Below are 25,115 nucleotides of genomic sequence, written 5' to 3'. Positions count from 1 at the left end.
TTCACCTCATCTTTCATAGACCCATCCGCTGACACCTCCACTCCCAAATATCTGGCATTTATATGCATTTATAAATGGAAAAAATGGCGTTCTGTTTTCCGGTGATAGCCTGGAACTTAACCTGCCATATAAGTGGGGCCCTACTGTATATATTTTTAGCAGCTCATTGTTTACAGTGTTTCTAAGTGCAGATGGGTTTGAATGGGAGTAGACATAAGTAGTGTCATCTGCATTTGGGAGATCATTGATGTAGATGAGAAAGAGGAGTGGGCCTAGGACACTACCTTGGGGTATTCCTACAGCTACAGGCTGGATAGCGGAGTTGACTCCACTTGTATATTCATACTGGTGCCTGTCATTAAGGTAAGATTTTAGGTAATCAAGGTAATGTCCTCTGATGCCATAATGATTTAGCTTTAGGTGTAGGAGTTTGTGGTCGACTGTATCAAATGCTTTTCATAGGTCAATGAAGAGCCCCAGAGGATATTCATTTTTATCGAGAGCTGTTTATATTAGTTTGAGCATTTGTATAATAGCGTCATTCGTACTTTTTTTTTGGTCTAAACCCAAACTGGCAGGGGTTAAGTATGTTGTTGGAAAAAAGGTAGGAGTAAAGTCATTTGTGTATTATTTTTTTTAATCTTTTGGAAAGCAAAGTAAGGGCAAGTTTGATATGGGTCTGTAGTTGTTCAAGTCAGTTAGATCCCCTCCTTTGAGGATTGGGGTAACCTTTGCTGTCTTAAGTATAGATAGGAAGGTTGAGGATGTTACAGATTTGTTAAACATTGTTGTAATAATGGGTGACAGGACATGTGCAGCTTTTAGGTGAAAGAGGTCCTTGATAAGCTGTAGGGTGGTCTCTTGGGTGACTGTGGTTGGGAGATATTGGCTATTAACTAGAACAGCATCAGATAGCTGTTGTTGGTCATTATGGTCTTGGATGTTGTTGATGACATTGGCGAATTGGAGATCCACTCGTGATCTTTCTTCTGTGAGGTTGGTATTCAGTTTAGTGACTTGTTCTCCTAGGAGGTTGATGGTGTCCTCAGTTTCAGTGTGCATGTTATTTTGTTGGTGTATTTTGTATATTTTGCCTTCTAGAGTTGTGATTCTGTCAAAGAACTGAACATTGGTGGTTTGTAGTTTCTGTACTTCCTGGGTGAGTATGCCATTTGATGTTCTTAATTCCTGCATTTCTCAGGTTAATGTGGCAATTTTTTTGTTCCTGTATCTTGATGAATTTTAACCACCTCTGGTTCTTGGAGCTCCAGTGTGTTGAATCCAAGGAAGGAGTTATCCTCTTTGCTTGGAGAGGTGGTCATGTTTGTTGACGTTTGGGGAGTATTGTGAGGGCAGCTGTGGGTGGTGAGGGTTGTGTCCTTGCTGGGAGGGGATGCTGTGCTTGTATTAATTTTCCCCTCACCTGTGTTTTTGTGAGTCCTGGCTTGTTTACTGGATTTTCTTCTGTTGACCTGACCCTTGGCCATTGCCAGTGGGTTCAGGTGGTTTGTTCAGTATAAGTAGTGGGCAGATGTTGAGAAGATTCACTTCGCTTGGCAGTGGGATGAATGGTGGGGTGACAACAAATCTTCTGGGTTGGTATTATTGCATGGATTTGAGAGGTTTAGGTGATTTTTTGCAGCTGATTTATCTCTTGGGTCTCAACTTGTGTTAGTGTTATGTACGTTTTTGCTAGGCCATCACAGGATTGTTAGTATCCTCTGGTGATTGTAAAACGGAGGAGCAAAGGCCTTACTGCCGCTGCCCCTGATACTGTGATAAAAGATTGATGGGTAGACTTCAGGATGTACATATGTATTTATAGAGGGGGCAACAGATATATCAGATTATTTTTGGGTTATAGTTAAAGTGAATAAAAGGTAGATGGGATACAAGGAGAATGGCTTCAGCAAGTAAGAGAGGTGAAGGTTTATAAACTACAAGAGGAGACAGTTGGTAGGAAAATGAGCTAGTGAGAATATAGGCAATGAGGTTGAAGAGGTGTGGGGTAGATTCAACCCTTTGAGAGTTGACAAGCCATCTCCCAAATTTGTTCTCAGGGTCGAAAATTAAAAAAAAAAAAATTCTTTTGAAATGATAGAGCATATTTTTGTGAGTGTTATAGGCCCAAAAAAATTTTGTGATTAATACTTGCCGAGATATGGAGGCGTGAAGTTGACAGAAAGTGATCCGCTTACGCAACATCGCCGAATGCAGGTCATGCAGTAATAGTTTATTTATTATTTTTCTACTTTTTTCTTTTATTTTTTAATATTTTATTTTTTCAAGTAACTTTTATGGCCTGTGAGACCAATGTAAGCCATATTTTGGATATATACACTGATTGTATGCTACACAATATTTGCACAAACATTGACAGGTGAACATTTTCACCTATTTTAGTCACATACTATTATCTAGAAATACATGCATAGTATTTATAGGTCCCAGCAATGTTTTGGTGGGGAAGGGAGCGTGGATTTGTGTAAACAACATGGCTGGCTGGCTGGCTGGCCTGGCTGGCTGGCTGGCTACTGGCTGGCTGGCTGGGTGGCTGGCTGGCTTGCTGGTTGGCTGGCTGGCCTGCTGGTTGGCTGGCTGGCCTGCTGGTTGGCTGGCTGGCCTGCTGGTTGGCTGGCTGGCCTGCTGGTTGGCTGGCTGGCCTGCTGGTTGGCTGGCTGGCCTGCTGGTTGGCTGGCTGGCCTGCTGGTTGGCTGGCTGGCCTGCTGGTTGGCTGGCTGGCCTGCTGGTTGGCTGGTTGGCCTGCTGGTTGGCTGGCTGGCCTGCTGGTTGGCTGGCTGGCCTGCTGGTTGGCTGGCTGGCCTGCTGGCCTGCTGGTTGGCTGGCTGGCCTGCTGGTTGGCTGGCTGGCCTGCTGGTTGGCTGGCTGTGTGTCTGTAAATTACCTAGGATACACGGGAGAATAAAATAATGGAAGCATGGTGTAAGAGGTGTGTCACTTGTCCTATCTGATCACTCCACTAATGACAGTGGTGACATTTGATGAGGGTACACTGTCTTAGCTTTATTTGTTTTCACTTTACACAAACATGTCTGTCTGTCTGCTTGCCTCTCTTTCTGTCTCTCTCTGTCTCAGAGAGAGCCACCAGTGAACCAACATGTATTACACACAACGCAGTGCCGCATCTGAGTTCTGATACTATTATTTGCCAGTCTGGGTTTTTTGGGTTATCCTAGGTAATTTACACTATGTATACATGTAATTGTATTTATATGTACCTGAGGGACAGACAGACAGACAGCCACCTGACCAGCCAGCCAGCCACCTGACCAGCCAGCCAGCCAGCCACCTGACCAGCCAGCCAGTCACCTGACCAGCCAGCCAGTCACCTGACACCTGACCAGCCAGCCAGCCACCTGACCAGCCAGCCAGCCACCTGACCAGCCAGCCAGCCACCTGATCAGCCAGCCAGCCACCTGACAAGCCAGCCAGCCACCTGACCAGCCATCCAGTCACCTGACCAGCCATCCAGCCACCTGACCAGCCAGCCAGCCACCTGACCAGCCAGCCAGCCACCTGACCAGCCAGCCAGCCACCTGACCAGCCAGCCAGCCAGCCAGCCAGCCACCTGACCAGCCAGCCAGCCAGCTAGTCACCTGACCAGCCAGCCAGCCAGCCACCTGACCAGCCAGCCAGCCAGCCAGCCAGCCACCTGACCAGCCAGCCAGCCACCTGACCAGCCAAGAAGCCAGCCACCCAGCCAAGTTGTTTACACAAATTCACACTGCCTTCCTCATCTTCAGTGACACTTCAATCTGTGTTATAACTATCACTTGAGAAGAGAACAGTCTCAGTTCAAGGAAGAGTGAGGTCTTCCTTACTACTTGGCTTGGTGACAAAGGTACACTGAATTACCACTCCCACAATGCAGTGCAGGTGCCTAGATTTTTTCCTACTATGCATACTAACCACACAGACCCATTCTATCACACGTAGGCCTAACAGCTTTCTCCTGCTCAATTTGAAGGCGCTAGAATTTATGCATACAAGTATGTAACCGACCCTGGCTGCAATGACGTACTTGTACGTGACCGACCCTCAAAAGGTTAAGAAAGCAATGTTACAGTGTTCAGCAGAAGTGTATGGTTACAGGAAAATGAGTGCAGGAGGGAAGAAGAGCAATTGGTGGAATGATGAGGTAAAGAGAGTAGTAGGAGACAAAATGTCATCAGTTTTTACAAAGTATGAAATGATGTAAGGAGGGAAGAGTATATGGAGAGAAAAAGAGAGGTTGAGAGTGTTAAAGGAATGTAAAATGAAAGCAAATGAGAGAGTGGGTGAGATGCTCTCAGTAAATTTTGCTGAGAATAATAAAAAGTTTGGAGTGAGATTACTAAGTTGAGTGTTACTAATTATTATTTATTATGCAATATATTGACAGATAACAACCACAGATAGCATCCCACCTCTAGACGAGCCTCTGGGGCCTCCGCCGGCCTACACATATAATCCCCCACGAATAAGTCCTTTTGAGCCCATCCCTGGTCCACCTCCCTCTTATGATGAATGCCACAATCTCAATGGTATGATTCTTAATAGCTACTCTTTAAACCTGTATATAATAATGAGTATAAACTTCATTATTTTTCTTGTCTCAATTTCTTTCATGACTTAATTTCTTTCATGACTTACCCATTCCTGTGACCCATACCAGTCACAGGTATGGGTAAGTCTATACATCTCTTTGTAATGTTTTTTTGTAATTCTCCTGAATCATATATTTAATTGCAGTTTTATATATTTTTTCAGTTCCTCCTCCTACGTATGATTCCTTGTTTGGACGAGTACGGGAAGTTCAAAAGACTTCTAATGGGGTTGTTGATTTCATCAAAAATATTATAGTTCTCTTTGTTGGAACAAGTGAGTATGTGTTTAGCTCCTGTTGTTTTTCAGAGTCAAAACTTAAACACTCTGTACTCATTCTCTCACTACAAATTTATAAATTAAAACCCTTCAAATTCTTTGAGGATGTTTTCTTTTTTTTATTTTGCACTGTTAATTCAAAGTAAAAGGACACATGTGCAACTAATGTGACATTTTTTTGTGGCAACGTTTCACTCTCCAGGAGCTTTGTCAAGCCGATACAAACAATACATGGACACAGAGGGTATATATAGGCTTAGAGCGAGGTGTAATGCTAGTGATAGTGTAGTAGTAGTAGTGATATCAGTTGTAGTAGTAGTAGTGATATCAGTTGTAGTAGTAGTAGTGATATCAGTTGTAGTAGTAGTAATACAATACTCATGCTTGTGCATGAGTAAAAGGATATAAAAGCTGTTACTTGGGTAGTATAAAAATAGGTTAGACAAATATTTCTATTGGAGGTTGGATTAGAGAAGGCCTGTTTCAGTGTTCATCCTCTGTAATTTGCTTGTGTAGTATTAGCAGGAGAGACTATATGATGGCAGGGTTTACTGTTTTCAGGAGGATTCTCGCTAAGACTTCAGAGATGGTAAAGCTGCCTTTGTTTTGTTTAATTGTATTAGAAACAGCGATTAGTGCTGATTCAAGGCACTTGCATCTGCGGAAATTAATTTCTTTGATCACTGATCAGGCGTCCCTGAATTTCATGAGATGATAAGTGGAATTTCGGTGTTGTACACAGGCTTTGTTCAAGTTATTGTTCCTACATGCATAAATGCATTCATTGAGGCAGGTTTCAAGATTTCTTGCTGTTTCACCTACACAAATCCTGTCATAGCCTCCACAGGTTATAGTGTAAACCCTTGCATTGACTGGTTCATGGTGCTTGGATTTTCTCCTGGTTAGATCTTTTATTGAAGTGCTGGAAGTGATGGCAACTCTAGTATTAGCTTGTGCAAGTACTTTAGAAACGTTTAGTGCAACCTGGCTGTTGGGAAGAATTATAACTTTGTTAGGAGTGGTGTTGGTGTGTGAAGATTTAATGATCTGATGAGCTCTCTTCATGCAATTTTTCATGTAAAAGGAAGGAAAATGTAAATCAGTGAAGGTTTGGTGAATGTATGTACATTTCTCGTCAAGAAACTCAGGACTACAGATTCAGTATGCTCTTAGGAAAAATCCGATGATGATGCCTCTTTTGGCCTTAGTATCTTGACTGGAATAGAAGTGTGTAACATCATTTTTATTTGTAGGTTTCTGGTAAACTTTAAATCTTAGGTTGTTGTCTACTTTGTGAATGAGGATGTCTAGAAAAGGTAGCATGTGAATGGTGACGTCTAGGAAAGGTATTTTGACAGAGCTCCTGGAGAGTAAAACATTGCCACAATAAAATGTCACATTAGCTGCACTTGTACTTTACATATTGTCAGTAATTCTACCAACATATATACTCTGTTAATTCAGGCTTCTTACATTAATTAATTTATAATTGCTTATTAAGCTTTCCACTGTTCTTCTCAAATGGTAGAGAATCCTTTTCTGAAGGTAATGACATAAAAAAATATATTAAATTTTATGAAAACTTACAGGGTTATGCAAGTGCAAAGTTGGCAGTCTGGGCACAGTTTATGCATCAGCGATTACCCCTACTTTGACTTTTATTTTTAAACGAATTCCATTGCTCATTATAACCAATTTCATAGCTACTTGGCTAGTACAGTGGGCTGCCGCGTTTCGACAGCCACGACTTTCGTGAAATCCGACTTTCGGCACCTTTTTCGTCAAAATATAGCTTTGCAGTTCGTGATTGGCCTCATGAATCGTCCATTGTATGGGACATGTCCGTGAAGCCGGGAGTGGCTGGGTGTACACAAAGGCTCCCACACAACATTGAGAGAGTCAGTGTGGCATGATTTGTGGGTGAGCTACCATCACCCCACAGGTTCATATGATACATTTCTTAATAATCCATTGTTTTTTGTGCTTGCAACTGTTAAATAAGCCACCATGGGCCCAAAGAAAGCTCATAGTGCCAGCCCTTTGATAAAGAAGGAAAGAAGCATGATAGAATTCAAGTGGAGGAGGAAGAGAGAGGGGAGAATGTGCCTTCTTCAGTGCTTCAGTGATTTTACGATATGTATGATACTAAAGCAGTAGGTATCGATAAGCACCAGCCAGTGATAAAGTGTAGCATTAACAGTGTAGCAAGTAAGTTAAGCGATTAAGCGATAGAAAAACGACACGAAAGTAACTCTCCAATGTTGTTGGAGGTGTATAAGGCCACTGAACATACGCCGCCCTGCTATCTTCCACCACCCTAAATGTCTGCCAGTATCTCCTCCATCAAACTAACTAATTAAACTAACATCTCCTCCAAGGTAAGTGTAAATATTTCTTATTTATAAATTAAACTGTAAATATCTCTTATTTATAAATTACATACATTATACATTGTTTGTGTGAATAGTGGTGGTAGCTTCTGCTGCACCCTCCACCACCACTAATATGTACAACTTCTCTCAGTGGCCCTTATAAACCCAACAACAACACCATCACCACTTGTGACATACAGAATGACATTTTATTAATTCTAGAGTATATATCATGTTTCTATGTTATTAATATTGTTTATTATGTCATATTAGATGAATAGTGATGGATAAATAAGCCATAGAGATGATATTAGCATCATATTGAAGCATAATAAACTCTCCCCCCCCCCTCTTGCCTCCTACCTGTCTGCCATACACCAACAAGAGTCTTCAATAAAGGTAAGTGTGATGTTAAATTTTCATTTATCCATTTTATTAATGCTTTATATTTATTTGTCATTGTTTTCTGTATGTAAATCTATATTAATCTTTAAAAAAAGGTATTTTTTGTTAATACTTTTGGGTGTCTGAAACGGATTAATTGGATTTCCATTATTTCTTATGGGGAAAATGGTTTCGCCATTCATGAATTTCGCTATTCAGCAGACTCTCTGGAAAGGATTAATCATGAAACTCGAGGGTCCACTGTATGTCTTTCATTCTGTCAATTGAGCACACGGAACTGCTTATTCAGTTATCAGAACTACCCTGTAAAGAACATAGATGTCAGTAGTTTTATATAAAATTCAACGAATTCCAATTTAACCGCTTGACTGTTTTGGTTGTATATATATGTCTTACAAGCCACCGTGTTTGACGTATCTATACGCATAAATTCTAGCAGCTTCAAATCAAACAGGAGAAGGCTGGTAGGCCTACATGAGAGAGAATGGGTCTGAGTGGTGGGTGTGCACCTTGTGAAAAAATCTGGGACTCAGTAGTGCATTGTGGGAACGCCATCTTGGTAGTCCATTTTCACCATGCCTCACGGTAAGAAGTACCTCACTCCTTGGCGGATTGGAGGTCTTTTGTTCCCAAGTGATAGCTCTAACAGCGATGGAAGTGTCAGTGAAAGTGAATTACATGGTTTTCAAGTGGGTGTGACCGAAAACAGTGCCCAGGATAACGTAATTAGTGATGAAAACCCAGATGACCCACGACCTTCCACCTCTGGTGCTGGGCCAGCTCAATCACGTTCACCTCTACCAGGACGAAAGAGGAAACTATTTGCTCGTGTACAAGACTTAGATGTGAGCAGTGAAAGTGATAGTGATTTCAAAGCTTTTAAAAGCAGTTCTAGTTGCGACAGTGAGGGTGAAGATTCCCCAGTGAAGCTGCAGTATATATGATGTAGCATGTGGTCTGGTAGTGTGTCATATGCTGTTCCAAGGGAAGGAGTAAATCTCGGAGCACATCCCGTGGCCCTACACCATGAACTGATAGTGAAGATGATGATATTGTTACGATGGGTATGAATGATGTGAGTGAGGCAGCAGGTGGTGGTGGTAATAGTGATGGTGGCATGAGTCATGTTGCACCAGCAGCGGGCCACGCTACTACCGACGCTGCTGACTCTGCACAACCACAACCAGCCTCACCCAATCCCACACTCCCACAACACCCACAGCCACAACCTGCACAACCACAACCACGTTTCAGTATCCAGAACCCACCAGCTGACTGCATCTGGGATTGGCAGCAAGGTGACGAGTTTGTTCCCAGTCCCCCATGACTGATGAAACACAAAGTGGAATACGGCCATCATGTACACTTGGGAACAATGCCACTGAACTGGAATGCTTTCAATTATTCTTCGATGAACCCCTGATGGACATTATTGTCAGGGAAAGCAATACATACTTTGAGTACACCATGGCAAACACAATTCTTTCACCAAGATCACGGCTACACAAGTGGAAGGACAGAACTGTGGCAGAGATGTATCTGTTCCTTGCCACAATAATGCTTATGCCACATGTATGTAAGCACAGTGTTAACACATAGTGGTCGACAGACCTCCTGATTTCAACCCCAGCTTTCAGTGACATTATACCATTGAATAGATTTGTGCTACTGTTGCGTATGCTACACTTTTCCGACAAAACAAGGCCTGACGAAGCGACAGGTTATATTAGATCAGAAATGTGTTTATGTACCTGAAACATAAGCGTTGTATGTATTTATCCCTTCAGGAAGCTTGTTATTGATGAATCTTTGATTTTGTTCAAAGGAAGACTCTCGTTCAAGCATTACATGCCAAGCAAGACGAAATGCTTTGGTGTAAAGTTATTTGTACTGTGTGATTGCAAAAGTGGTCTGGTTTTGGATATACATACTTGTGTACACTGGCAGTAAAACATTGCAAGATACCAGGAAGTTACTGGGTATCTCTGGTGATGTGGTTAGAACAATGATAGAACCATATCTTGGTAAGGGGCATATTTTATATACTGACAACTGGTACACAAGCCCTTTACTCAGTGATTTCTTGCGAGTGAACATGACAGATGTGTGTGGCACAATACATGGAAATTGTAAGCATATGCCTAGGTTCGACGCTGGCACTCGTAGAGGTGATGTTCAGGTGTTTGCTGTCAATGACATCATGGCATTTTGGTGGCATGACAAACGTGATGTCACACTGTTGACATCAGTTCACCGATACGAAATGGTAGACAGTGGCAAGCAGAATAGAGAGACCAATGAACCCATTATAAAACCTGCAGCTGTGATGGATTACAACCTCAATATGCAGTTAGTGGACAAATGTGACATGCAGATTGGGTTTGCTGATTCTGTTTGCAAAAGTTATAAGTGGTAAATAAAACTCTTTTTTCCATCTTCTTGACATTTCCATGCTGAATGCTTATAATATGTATAAGTTGAAGACCAACAACAAACCCAAATATGGTGAATTTTGTTTGTCAGTCATCAGACAAATAATATTCAAGTACCAAGGAATAAAACCTGCAATAGACCAGCGCCCATGAAATTATCAACACATGCCCTCTCATCTGAGGACTGGTGATCACTACCCCATACCACTGCCTGCTACTGCTCTCAAGAAAAATGCTCAGAAGAGGTGTTTTGTCTGTGGACATACCACAAAACGCCCACAAAAATGCAGAGACACTTATTTTATGTGTGTGAGTAGTGTAAAATACCATTGTGCTTTACACCCAGCTGCAGCAGTTCTAGAAAAGTGTCCAGTGATTCTACATATGTATATATATTATAGAACAATCGTAATAAACAATTTTTTATATTGCTTGTGTAAACAAGTTTTGTAAACATTATGATGATTTTAGTGTTTTTGCTATAATTGTCTTACATTCAACAAGTGCATACAGTAGGGCCCCTCTTTATGGCATTTCGCTTTATGGCATTCCGCTAATATGGTCATTTCAAATTATGACCAAAACTCGCTATATGGCTCCCCCCACCTGACTTTCTAATACGGTCACCGCGCCCCACCCAGTTTGTTTACATTCTCTGTGAGATCCGTAAGCACTAAGTCTCTCCATTTTGTCTGGAAACTCCAAAATTTCAAGTGTTTTTAAAAGTTATTTCATATTTTATATATACTCTGATAATTATACTTATGTATACCTGTACCTAAATAAACTTACACACTGTGCTGGCATGCAGGTACACATGAAAATCAGTAAGAGTGTCTTATGTCTCCAGACGTCACATTAGTAATGATAATAATAATCACCGAGTCTCATTTAAATGTCGTATATTACATTAATATACACATTTTCATTAATCCATCTATGATATTTTTTCAAAATTATATAGTAAACGCGATGCATAACATATAAATATGATAAATACACCCCACAGTAGAATAAATAAACATAAATATGAGATGTGGTAGCAGACGACTTGCACAAGTGACGCCATATTAGAAATGATAATAATTATCACCGAGTCTCATTAAATGTCGTATATTACGTTAATATCCACATTTTCATTAACCCATCCATGATATTTTTTTCAAAATTATATAATAAACATGATACATAACATATAAAGATGATAAATACACCCCACAATAGAATAAATAAACATAAATATGAGATGTGGTAGCTAGATAACTTGTACAAGTGACGGCAAGAATAACATTTTCTCTAATCCAACATAAGAGAAAATGTGTTCCTCGGGGTAACTGTAGAAAATTATTCCTTTCGTATGTATGCAAGTTTATTCAGGTACACACAAATACAGTTACATAGATTATCATACATAACAGCATATGTGTAGAGAACCCAGGATAACCCAAAAAATAAGTGACTTATTTCCATTGCCTTCACTCAGAGCATCATTTCTTCTCAAAATGATGTTACATGAGAATGGGAGTGTTCTTCTTTATTTATTCTACCACATCAATGTAGAGACAACTTGTACACAATGTAACTTGTACACAAACCAGACGTGTACACTTTGTTGTTTACAAAACTTACCTTCCCCTGGTTTGTTTAAATAACTCTGCGCCTGTCCTCCCTCATGCACTCATTCATTCATTCATTCATTCATTCATTCATTCATTCATTCATTCATTCATTCATTCATTCATTCATTCATTCATTCATTCATTCATTCATTCATTCTCATTCTCATTCTCATTCTCATTCTCATTCTCATTCTCATTCTCATTCTCATTCTCATTCTCTCTCTCTCTCTCTCTCTCTCTCTCTCTCTCTCTCTCTCTCTCTCTCTCTCTCTCTCTCTCTCTCTCTCTCTCTCTCTCTCTCTCTCTCTCTCTCTCTCTCTCTCTCTCTCTCTCATTTATTCGTTTTATCTCATTTACTTACTCCTGACCCTATATTAAGACTACAAATATTTTAAGGTAAGCAATGAGTGAACTGTATATACATTTTACCACTCTGGGATGCTTAAATATCATAGAATAGTATGTGTGGGTGGGTTGGCCTGGTATGGTAGCCCGGCTGACTACCATACATACCACACTTGATTTTTTACAATAAATACTACTAATCTCACCCTAGATTAAGACTAAAAATATTTTTAGGTAAGTAATGAGTAAACTGTATATGTATTTTATCACTCTGGGATGCTTAAATGTAATATAATATTATGTAGCCTGGTATGGTAGCCCAGCTGACTACCATACGTACCACACAATGTCTTACAATAAATACTGCTTGTCTCACCCTAGATTAACACTATAAATATTTTAAGGTAAGTAATGATTGCACTATGTGTGTATTGTACTTTTTTATTGTTTTTGATGCCTGGTTCTATTGCTAACGTAATATATGTTAGTGTAAACTTGTTATCTGGTATTTATATGCATTTATAAGTGGAAGAAAAGGGTGTTCCACTTTACGGCAGTTTCTGCTCTACGGCGGTAGCCTGGAACCTAACCAGCCGTATAAGTGGGGCCCTACTGTATATGAACATTGCACCATACTTTGGTCTCACAGGCCACAAAAGTTATGTGAAAAAATCAAATAGTGAAAAAAAGAAGAAACCTTCAAATACAAGTAAATCAATTTTTACTGGGTGAGCGCCAGTCACCGCTGTTGCCATACGTGGTTCATTTTCTGCAAACTTCATGGCTCTATATCTCAGTAAGGACTGATGGCAAAAAAAAATTTTTTAGACTTAAATAATCAGAAAAATAATCTTAACATTTTCATAAGAAAAATAATTCTTTTCTTTAGAATATTTTGCGACACCAGGAGATACTTCAGGATTGGGGCTTGCAGCAGTCAAAGTGTTAAAACCAGAATACAGTGGACTCTCGCATACCGTTGGCATCACATAACGTTAAATCTGCATATCGATACATTTTATCGCTAAAATTTTGCCTCGCATACCTCTAAAAAACTCGCTCAACGCTATTCGTCCAAGACGCGTCTAATGTGCGGCCTGAGCCAGCCTCACATTTTCCGCCGGTGGCATTGTTCACAAGCCAGCCTCCGCGGTTACATCCAAGCATACAGTCGGAACTTTTCGTATTATTACAGCATTTTTGGTGATTTCATCTGCAAAATAAGTGACCATGAGCCCCAAGAAAGCTTTTAGTGCCAACCCTACAGGAATAAGGGTGAGAATTACTATAGAGATGAAGAAAGAGATCATTGCTAAGTATGAAAGTGGAGTATGCGTCTCCGAGCTGGCCAGATTGTATAGTAAACCCCAATCAACCATCGCTACTATTGTGTCCAAGAAAACGGCAATCAAGGAAGCTGTTCTTGCCAAAGGTGTAACTGTGTTTTCGAAGCAGAGATCGCAAGTGATAGAAGATGTTGAGAGACTCTTATTGGTGTGGATAAGCGAAAAACAGATAGCAGGAGATAGCATCTCTCAAGCGATCATAAGTGAAAAGGCTAGGAAGTTGCATCAGGATTTAATTAGAAAAATGCCTGCAACTAGTGATGATGTGAGTGAATTTAAGGCCAGCAAAGGTTGGTTTGAGAGATTTAAGAAGCGTAGTGGCATACATAGTGTGATAAGGCATGGTGAGGCTGCCAGTTCGGACCACAAAGCAGCTGAAAAATATGTGCAGGAATTCAAGGAGTACATAGACAGTGAAGGACTGAAACCTGAACAAGTGTTTAATTGTGATGAAACAGGCCTGTTTTGGAAGAAAATGCCAAGCAGGACCTACATTACTCAGGAGGAAAAGGCACTCCCAGGACATAAGCCTATGAAAGACAGGCTTACTCTGTTAATGTGTGCCAATGCTAGTTGTGATTGCAAAGCGAAGCCTTTATTAGTGTATCACTCTGAAACTCCCAGAGTGTTCAGGCAAAAGAATATCCTCAAGGCTAATTTGTGTGTGCTGTGGAGGGTAAACAGTAAGGCATGGGTCACTAGGGACTTTTTCTCTGGTTACATCAAGCATTTGCCCCCAATGTGAAAAATTACCTAACTGAAAATAAATTAGACCTTAAGTGCCTCCTGGTGTTAGACAATGCCCCTGGTCATCCTACAGACTTGGCAGAGCTACTTTGTGGGGACATGAGCTTCATTAAGGTGAAGTTTTTGCCTCCTAATACCACTCCTCTCCTGCAGCCCATGGACCAGCAGGTTATTGCAAACTTCAAAAAACTGTACACAAAAGCTCTGTTTGAAAGGGGCTTTGTAGTGACCTCAGAAACTCAATTGACTCTAAGAGAGTTTTGGAGAGATCACTTTAATATCTCAGTTGTGTAAACCTTATAGGTAAGGCTTGGGAGGGAGTGACTAAGAGGACCTTGAACTCTGCTTGGAAGAAACTGTGGCCAGAATGTGTAGACCAAAGGGATTTTGAAGGATTTTAGGCTAACCCTGAGAGGCTTATGCCAGTTGAGGAATCAGTTGTGGCATTGGGGAAGTCCTTGGGGTTGGAGGTTAGTGGGGATGATGTGGAAGAGTTGGTGGAGGATGACAATGAAGAACTAACCACTGATGAGCTGCTAGATCATCTTCAACAGTATGAGGCCACACCTGAGGAAACTGCTTCGGAGGAGGAGAGAGAGAAATTGAAGAAGTTGCCTACTTCAAAGATTAAGGAAATCTGTGCAATGTGGCTTAAAGTGCAAACCTTTATGGATGAAAATCACCCTCAGACAGCTGTTGCAAGCCGTGTTGGCAACCTGTACACTGACAGTGTTGTGAACCACTTTAGGAAAGTCATAAAGGAACGAGAGGTACAGACCTCTATGGACAGATATGTTGTGCGACAGAAGTCCAGTGACTCTGAAGCTGGTCCTAGTGGCATTAAAAGAAGAAGGGAAGTAACCCCGGAAAAGGACTTGCTACTTCAAGTCCTAATGGAAGGGGATTCCCCTTCTAAACACTAAGACCATCAACACTCTCCCCTCCTCCCATCCCATCAATCATCACCAGATCTTCAATAAAGGTAAGTGTCATGTAACTGTGCATGTCTTCTTCAGTTTGTGTGTATTAAAATTAATATTTCATGTGGTAAACATTTTTTTTTCATACTTTTGGGTGTCAGGAACGGATTAATTTGATTTCCATTATTTCTTATGGGGAAAATTCATTCGCATGACATTGAGCTCTCAGGAACGGATTAATAGCGTTATGCGAGGGTCCACTGTACACTATAAACACTATCCATTCCTGCCACTAAAGCAACCTATCCTGTGTTCATTAATCATGTCCCCAGGCCTCTCCTGTATTACACTAAAGATAAGGTAGAATTTTTTTTTTTGGATTTTTAACCTCAGGGGGTTAGCCATCCAGGATAACTCAAGAAAGTCAGTGTGTCATTAAGGGACTGTTACGAACATAGTCAGTTGGTCCCTGAGTTATAGTGTTTTTCGTAACAAAAACTTAGTACGTCTAGGTACTCACTTCAGAGGAAAAGGAATTTTCTTAGTTTCTATTTAATTTATTAATAATCATAATAATCACTTAAATTCACCTTCTCATATTTTGCACTATGAGTAGAATACTTTTACCATTCCTCATTAAAACAACACAGTACTGGGTTTAGTATTTACAAATGGCTCTGAGTGAGTCACGAAATATTAGTATAGGCACATGCACAGGCGTTGCCTAAAAACTCTAACACATTAATAGATTTCTTATGATAGGGTTCACTTTACAATAAGTCCTCATACACTACAGAGGCTTGCTCACTTGGCTTCACTTTCTCTAAGAGCTTTTCAACCGCCTTCTCCAACCGAGATAAGTCTTAGCAGTAAGCTCCCGAAAATTCCTGGGATTTTCTAGGGAGGCGAAAGGTGGTTTAGAGGTGGATACTTCCCTCGACCCTTCCTGGTCCAAAGGAAGGTATGAACTGAACTCTGTGAGGCTTTACCAGCCCACTTTGTCTCGGTCGGAACAGGGGTTGAGCAGCTCAAAACACCTACTGGTGCTTGGCCAGGTCACCAGCAGTTGACACTAATTAAACGACCTACCTAAATACAAAGCTAAGTAATACGACCAGATAATATTATAAAGTCGAGTAAATCCATTTTAGCTACTAATGGAATTACTCCTGAATATAATATTAAATGAAATAGCAAAAATAACATGTAAAAGTATACCATTGTGATAAGAAACAGTACTTAAAATGAACAAAAGGGTGTAACATCCCCTCCCCACGACCAAATGTCACACTGACAATAGGGCAAAAATAATCCTGAATCTTTTAGATACAGTAGAAGAACTGAAATACCAATATAGCAAAACTGAAACATTTCACCGCCAATTCGTCCCAGAATCTTCTTGTGTTCTGAAGGTATTCAAGGAGGATATTGTTGAGTCGACAGACATCTGCCTCAACAGAATTGGGTTTTCTCTTGGCCTTTGGTGACACGAATGCTGTGTCTCAAGTAAAATGTAAGAACACAGCAACTGGTCTCCAAGCTTCATCCTCCATAACTAAACTGTAAACAGTACCACTCATTCACATAATTGTAGGCAAAAAAGGAAATATTAGGCGTAAGTTAGAACAGGGGCATATTGGTGCAACTGGTTTAAGGGCGGGACAAAGCATCCGGAAATACATTATGTTTGCCCTTTATATGTAGGATTTTAATAGAAAAAGATTGAATTCTAAGGGCCCACCTCTGTATTCTGGCATTCTTAGCCTTCATGGTATTAATGAATGTCAAAGGGTTGTGATCTGAGTATACTGTAATCTGATGAGGTGACGTTCCCAAGTAAACTTCAAAATGCTCGAGAGAGATAACCAGGGCTAGAGTTTCTTTTTCTACAGTTGCATAATTCTTTTGGTGTGGCTTTAAGGTGGAGGAATAATAACATATCGGATGTAGAATATCAGAAGAGTGGGAGGACTGTAGTAGTACTGACCCAACAGCATAACTGCTTGCATCTATATTTAACAGGAAGGGAAAGTTAAAATCAGGGCTTTTCAATACTGGAGAAGAGTTCAATAATCACTTTAACCTATTAAAAGCCATATTACATTCCTCAGACCAAGCAAATTTAATTTTAGACCTAGTTAGCGCAAAAAGGGGGGCGGCTACGTGTGAAAAGTTAGGGCAGAATCTTCTATAATACCCAGCCATTCCCAAAAATCTCTGCACCCCTTTTCTGTCTCTTGGTATAGGAAAGTCTACAATGGCTCTCACTTTTGCACTGATGGGTGCCACCGTCCCCTGACCTATATTGAAGCCCAAATACTTAATCATTGCTTGTCCAAATTTGCATTTGGATAAATTGATGGTAAAATTATAAGCATCTAATTTCTTAAAAAGAGCCTCCAGACGGACTAAATGTGAACTCCACTCTTCACTAAAGACTACTAGGTCGTTGAGGTAGGCTTCAACCCCCTCAAGGTTATAAGTAAGGTCATTCATAAGTCGCTGGAACGTGGATGCTGCGTTGCACAACCCGAATGGGGTAACCAAGTAGTTGAACAAGCCTCCATGCACTGTAAATGCTGATATGTCCTGAGCTCGGTCCGTCAGGGGCACTTGATAGTAGCCTCGCAGTAAGTCCAGCCGGCTCACATACTTGGCTCCAGCAACCATATCAATTAAATCATCTACCCTAGGCAAAGGGTAACCATCAGGAACTGTGACGGAATTCACCTTTCTATAATCCGTACACATACGATAGGTTCCATCTGACTTTGGGACTAACACACAAGGTGAGGCCCATGGGCTTTTGCTTCGTTCAATTAGTCCATGGGTCAGCAAAAAGTCGATTTCCTCCTTTAGAGCTTGGTGTTTAATAGGGCTTAAGCGATAAGGGGACTGCTTGATGGGTGCAGCTCCTTGGACATCCACGTCGTGTGTCCCCAACGTGCAACGCTTAGGTATATCGCCAAACAATGATGGGTACTTCAAAATCACATTTTTCACTTCTTTGGCTCGGTCACAGGCCAGATCTTTTAAAAAATCGTCCAGGGATCGTAGAACTTGAGTGTTTCTAAGACGGACTTCTATTCCTTTGGAGCAGTCCTCCAAGTCCTCTGCTTCTTGCTGGGACTCTAGAAGAATGGCAGCGGTCGGGGCTAACCCTCCATAATATTTCTTCAATTGGTTAACATGGTATGTATGGTCTGATTTCTTTTTCCCTGGGGTACGAACTAGGTAATTCACTTCACTCAGTTTTTTAATGACTTCCAAAGGTCCTTCATATCTAGGTTTCAGTGCATGTCCGGGCATGAATTTTTGAGCCAATACTTTATCTCCGATGTTGAAAGAGCGAGAGGCCGCATGTTCATCATGTCATAGTTTCATTTTAGCCTGGGCTTTCTTCAAGTTCTCTGCAGCTAGGTTCCTCGTGAAAGTGAGGTGTTCCTGCATCAAAGCCGGGCATACCTGAACTGACGGAGTAAGTCTTCCGGTCCATACATCTTTCAATACTGCGAGGGGTCCACGTACCGTATAACTATATATCAACTCAAAAGGGCTATACCCTAGACTTTCCTGCTCGCTTTCCCTTACGGCCAGGAGAAGGAAAGGAATGCCCTCGTCCCAGTCTTTACTGAATTGTTCACAGTAGGAACGCATCATCACCTTCAATGTTTGATGAAACCATTCCAATGCTCCTTGGGACTGGGGCCTATAGCTCGTAGCGAGGATAGATCTTACACCAAGGCGTGACATGGCCTCCTTGAAGATTTTTGAAGTGAAGTTTGATCCTTGATCAGACTGGATCTCACGAGGCAGCCCTACCTGTGAGAAAAACTTTATTAAAGCGCGGACTATTACGCGAGCATTTATTTTCCTCATGGGAATGGCTTCGGGGTAACGGGTGGCAGAATCCATTATAGTGAATAGGTACTGATTCCCCGCCTTGGTCCTGGGAAGTGGACCTACGCAGTCGATGATTAAAGGGAAAAAGGCTCGCCATCTGAGGTGATAGGACAGAGAGGAGCGGGAGGCGGGGTATGAGCAGGTTTACCGATGGTCTGACAGACCCGGCAACTGCGAAGATGTTCCACCACGGTTTCCCGCATTCTAGGCCAAAAAAAGTATCTTGACAACTTTACCATTGTTTTCCTTACTCCTAGATGTCCTCCCATTGGACTATTATGGGCGACCTTCAATGCAAGCTCACGATAAATCCTAGGCAGGATTAATACATGCTTGGCCTTGGCAAAAGGTGCCCCTAGAGAATGTCTTCTGGTGGATTTCTTCATAAGTATACCCCTACTAGAATAAACACAGTCCTCTAGTTTCTCGGCCTCTTCTTCCGTTATCAACAGCTTTCTTACTTTCTCCAACGAGGGGTCTTCCATCTGTGCTTGGATTAGATCTTCAGGTCTAAACTTTTTAGCACCTAAAGAATCTAAAGTTGATTCTAGCCCTGCAGACACAGACGTCGCATCATTGGGCCAGTGGGTCGCACTAAACAATACGTTCAAACCCAGATCAGCTTTGTCCTCTTCCTCCTCTGTTGATTCAGGAGTTAACCTGGTCATTGCCATGGACCTAGTGACAACTCCCAGCGGAAATAATGATAGGTCCTTCCTATGAGCCTCAATCACGTAATCCTCTCCCGAGGTATTTTCTATCACCAGAGGTTCTTTCTTGATTCCTTCGCAGCTTAGGTCATTTCCTATCAGTAGGTCAGCAGACTTAATAGGAAATCCTTCATCTGATATACCGACAGTCGCTTATCCTTTATAGCAACCCAGGTCTAGGTATATCCTATGGAGGGGAACTCTAGAAACGGCTCCTCCATAAGCCTCCAGAAGTGCATCTATCTTCGTATAAGTGCTGTCAGACAAAGAGAGGATTCCCTTTTTTAACAATGTCAAGTAACTCCCCGTATCCATATAGGTTTTAACAAGCACCACTTGGCACTCGTCAATACCAGCTTTTCCTTTTGAAAAATATGGGCTCATTGCCTTTTCAATTTCTTGCCCCGAGATGGCCCTCGTCTCTGGTCATCTCAGTGAAGCAGTCTTCGGTCCTGCCGGCTCTAGATCCGCCTGTAAACATCCCTGCGTGTGGGCTACTGAAGACACCATCTGCACAGGAGCACCTTCTCGATACTTATATTTCCTATCCCTTTCCAGCTGATAACATTGGTTTCTCACATGACCTCTCTTTTGGCAATATGAACAGGACAAATTCTTCCTGACTTTATACACCTCCTGGTTCTGTCGTGGTTGAAACCGGTCACCATTGCATGGCTTATCCAGGGTTCGAGAGGTCACTGCTTCTGAAGGAAACTTTTGGCGAGGTTCTGTTCTTGACTTAACTGGTCGAACCTTCTGGCCCAATTTTACTGCTTCTTCTCTGGATGTTCTATCACGGATCAGCTGGCTGGAGATCTCGTAGCGATCGGCCAGTGCAGCGGTCTCCATCACATCAGGTGTTGGATGGTCGATCAGGAACTTCCGCAAATCTCCAGATATAGAATTATAGAAGTCCTCTTGTAGTATTAATTGGGTTAAGCTGCTTACGATGTTGCTTTGTGAGGCTCTTTGCCACCTCTCGAAAGCTACCTTCTTCTGCCTGGCGAAGTCCACCCAAGTTTGCCCTGGTAACCTTTGCAGAGTACGGAAGGCTTGCTGGTAGCTCAAAGGGAGTAGATCATAGGTCTCCAGTATGACCTTTTTGACGGTGTCATATTGTATGTACTTTTCGTAAGGCAAAGCCGCGGTACATTCTCAAGCTTTACCAGTCAGCGTCGTATGCAACAAGACAGCCCAGAAATTTTGGGGCCACTGCATAGCTCGAGCCTGATTTTCGAACGTATCGAAGTACGTGTCCAGATCAGACTCGCAAAACCTGGGCACCAAAGATGCTGCTTTATGAATGTCGAAAATATTTCTGGGGGCCTCGGGCCTCACAACTCCTTCCCTTTGCTGCTGACGTTCGTAGAGTATGGTGTCCCTCTCGAACTCTTCTGCATTCAGCCTCCTTTGGGCTTCTATTTGGGCCATTTGTAAAGTAATAAGGCGCTCCATTCTTTCGAACTGGCTCTGTGATATGGGCCCAATCGGTAGCGGAGGAGTTGGAGGATACAAGTTTTCCCGTCTTTCCTTGGGTCGAGCACCTGCGCTGGGTGCTTCTTGTGAACCAGGGTCGGAAACTGGGCGATTAGATGCCCCAATTTCAGGCACCTCTCCCAGAGATGTCCGCTCACCAGCACCTCCCTTTGATTCTGGCTCAGCCACATCACCAGAGGGTAGGGAAGTTGGAAGGCCACCAAGATCAAGTCCTTGTGCTCCAAGCGGTCGGTCCAAGTGTTCAAATTGAGATATTAGACTTGCCTCATCAGTATCGTCAATGTCATCCACCTCCCCTTGTTCCGGAAACAGCATGTTGCTCAAAATAGATTGAGTGGTCTCGGCGGTGTAATATTTGTTATACTTCACTCCTAGGCGTACGGCAATTTGCCAGCACTTCTGAAGTTTTAAAGACTTCAGATCTTCCAAGGTTAACTCACATATTAACTGTTGTATTTGAACCTCCATAGTTAATTTTATGGGTACCTGAACAGCAGCTCACTTTCATGGGATTGGCACTTACTTCCTAGGGCTGATATTTCCTCCAGCCCCTTGGATCAGAGAGCGACTCCCGGACAGGCCCCCACTTTGTTACAAACATAGTCAGTTGGTCCCAGAGTTATAGTGTTTTTCGTAACAAAAACTTAGTACGTCTAGGTACTCACTTCAGAGGAAAAGGAATTTTCTTAGTTTCTATTTAATTTATTAATAATCATCATAATCACTTAAATTCACCTTCTCATATTTTGCACTATGAGTAGAATACTTTTACCATTCCTCATTAAAACAACACAGTACTGGGTTTAGTATTTACAAATGGCTCTGAGTGAGTCACGAAATAGTAAAGGCACATGCACAGGCGTTGCCTAAAAACTCTAACACATTAATAGATTTCTTATGATAGGGTTCACTTTACAATAAGTCCTCATACACTACAGAGGCTTGCTCACTTGGCTTCACTTTCTCTAAGAGCTTCTCAACTGCCTTCTCCAACCGAGATAAGTCTTAGCAGTAAGCTCCCGAAAATTCCTGGGATTTTCTAGGGAGGCGAAAGGTGGTTTAGAGGTGGATACTTCCCTCGACCCTTCCTGGTCCAAAGGAAGGTATGAACTGAACTCTGTGAGGCTTTACCAGCCCACTTTGTCTCGGTCGGAACAGGGGTTGAGCAGCTCAAAACACCTACTGGTGCTTGGCCAGGTCACCAGCAGTTGACACTAATTAAACGGCCTACCTAAATACAAAGCTAAGTAATACGACCAGATAATATTATAAAGTCGAGTAAATCCATTTTAGCTACTAATGGAATTACTCCTGAATATAATATTAAATGAAATAGCAAAAATAACATGTAAAAGTATACCATTGTGATAAGAAACAGTACTTAAAATGAACAAAAGGGTGTAACAGGGACTGTTTGTCTGATTTCCATTGGGGTCCTTTAATCTTGTCCCTCAGGATGCAACCTCACCAGTCGACTAACACCTGTGTACCTACTTGCTTGCTAGGTGAATGGGGACAGCAGGTGTAAGGAAACCTGTCCAGTGTTTCCATCTTTGCAGGGAAACAAACCCCAGACTCTCAGTGTGTGAGGCAGGAGCATTGCCTACCAGGCCACAGGACACCTTAAACCTTCGCTGCCGGGTGGGCACAAACCACCATTTTGAATCTGTTATCAAGAAAAGTTGAAGTTTTATCCTATTTCTCGGATAGTGAATATAACCAGCAGTAGATCTAGTGAAGACACACAAAACAGAAGGGACAGAGCACTACCCTAACTCAGGAAATCTCCACAATTGAGCATTTCTTCTGCTTTGGGCCCTATTGCAGCTACTTCTAATTTCAAAACAGACCAGAATCATCTCTATTTCAGTAGTATTATTGCAATTCTGTGAAATGTTACCAAGAAACAGCCAATAAAACTTATGAAAAGTCACAGTTTTAAACAACACAAGGTCAGAAGTTTTTTTTTTTGCTTCATGCACTGATTGGGGCAGGTTTATTTTATAGTATACACAAAACACAGACCTATTCGCTCCTGTCTAGGCCAAAATTTACTGCTCACAGCACATTTGAAGGTGCTGGCTGTGCTTAAAACTAAAGTCTCTCTGAGCAAGGCTGTCTTCAGTAATGTGGATATATGTAAGAGATAGCCACACCAGCAAGACTTATGGAGACAACTGTTTCTTCACTTGACCACATCTGGATAAATGTAATAGCTCCTTGAAAAACAGGCATTGTCACTGGTAATATAACTGATCATTAACCCTCCGGGTTAAAAATCAAAACAAATTTTATCTTATCTTACCCCACCTTCCTAGTCACCACCAACAAAATTGAAACTAGCAAAATTTCATTCAAGCTCAGTGATCAGCAGTTAGTTGCATGGACAGGCTGAGAGAATTTAACAGTGATCAAGACATTAACCTTTAAACTTTGTCTGATGTACTAGTACGCAAATGTTGTCTATGTGTCTGACGTACTAGTATGCACAATTTTTTGTACCCACAAATCTGCCACCTACCAATATTTTTAACCTTATCGCAACTCTTTGGGTCTTTTTTCCATCTATTTATTCATTTGAAAATAAATCTAAGACCAGCAGGGTCCACACAATGTGTCATGGTTAACAACTCTGGGGATGACTGTAGTTCAACATACTAACTAGTGAAAGTAAACAATGAACCAGGAGCTGTTGTTCCATCACCAGCTTCTTTACCAGCAAACAGGGTGTACAAGTGGCACAAACATGACTTATTCACTCCAAATTTCTTAGAATTTCATGATAAGGTCCACATACCTTTATCCGAAATTCTGAAATTCGAAAAATTCTGAAAACCAAAGTTTTTTTGTGGAGTGTGGAGCATCAGTCATCTCATTGCTGGGTCACGCCTCCACTTGGCAGCATTGAGAGTCATCCTGAAATTCAAAAAAGTCTGAAATTCGAAACTATGCGAAACACTTGGGGCCAGTATCAAGTGATGTGGACCTGTAATAAAAGTGGAATTCAGCCACAAAGCATATAAACCCTTTCAGGGTTGGTGCCGTACTAGTACGGCTTGCACACCAGGGTTGGTGCCGTACTAGCGCTCATAAATTCTAGCTCCTTCAAATCTAGCAAGAGAAAGCTGGTAGGCCTACATATGAAAGAATGGGTCTACGTGTTCAGTGTACACAGTATAAAAAATCCTGCAGCACACAGTGCACAATGAGAAAAAAAAAACTCCGACCGTATTTTTGGTTTAAAACAGCGACTTTGCAGTGTATTTTCGTATGGTATTTATGGTTTTATTTTAGTTTTCCTGGTCTCATTTTATAGAATGGAAGACATATTACAGAAATTGAGATGATTTTGATTGGTTTCATAATGAAAAGTACTTTGAAATTAAGCTCAAAGTAGCAGAAATGTTCGATTTTTACCGAAGTTCAAAAGTAAACAAATCATGCCAAGTGTCCAATACACATCAACTGGTGAGTCTAATATTCTTTCACAAGTGCACTGATATTATTTATATCATTTCTACACCATTTCTACACTAATGCAGTAGTCTGCATAACAGTAAATCTTCTATTTTTTGTGAGAATAAAAATTCAAAGTGGAAAGCAAAAGAGATGAAAGAGGGGCCTGGGGACGTGACTAACGAACAGAGAAAATGTTATTTTAGTGCCAGGAATGTCTTTCTTGTTTATTCTTTACCCTGTTTGGAAATTGGAATTTCTGAAATTTATGCAAAACTGGCAAATTTGCCAATTTCTGACCTCTTTATTGGATAGTTGAAATCTTGTACTCATTCGGTAGATAAAATGGAGTTCTAGCGAAATAGATAAGATTTTTGTCGACTAGTAGTTAGGAATTTGCCAAAAATAGGGCGAAATCGCCGCTGCATAAACATCATCAAGACCGCTAACTTCGCGAGAGCATAATTCCGTAAGTTTTC

At 41.4% G+C, this 25,115-nt stretch overlaps 1 protein-coding gene across 1 annotated transcript in view; it reads left to right on the top strand.

Annotated features, from left to right (window-relative positions):
* The window catches only part of LOC128703603 (uncharacterized), a 311,066-nt gene that overhangs the window by 116,270 nt on the left and 169,681 nt on the right, over positions 1-25,115 (top strand). The window contains exons 3-4 of the mRNA XM_070086894.1: positions 4,403-4,544; positions 4,771-4,881. Of these exons, the coding sequence (XP_069942995.1) occupies positions 4,403-4,544; positions 4,771-4,881 (253 nt within the window). The remainder of the gene's footprint in view (positions 1-4,402; positions 4,545-4,770; positions 4,882-25,115) is intronic.

Source organism: Cherax quadricarinatus, chromosome 20, assembly GCF_038502225.1.
Source record: "Cherax quadricarinatus isolate ZL_2023a chromosome 20, ASM3850222v1, whole genome shotgun sequence".
In the NCBI taxonomy this organism is placed as follows: Eukaryota; Metazoa; Arthropoda; class Malacostraca; order Decapoda; family Parastacidae; genus Cherax; species Cherax quadricarinatus.
Note: the sequence above shows the minus strand (reverse complement) of the source record. Positions and strands in the feature narration are given on the sequence as shown.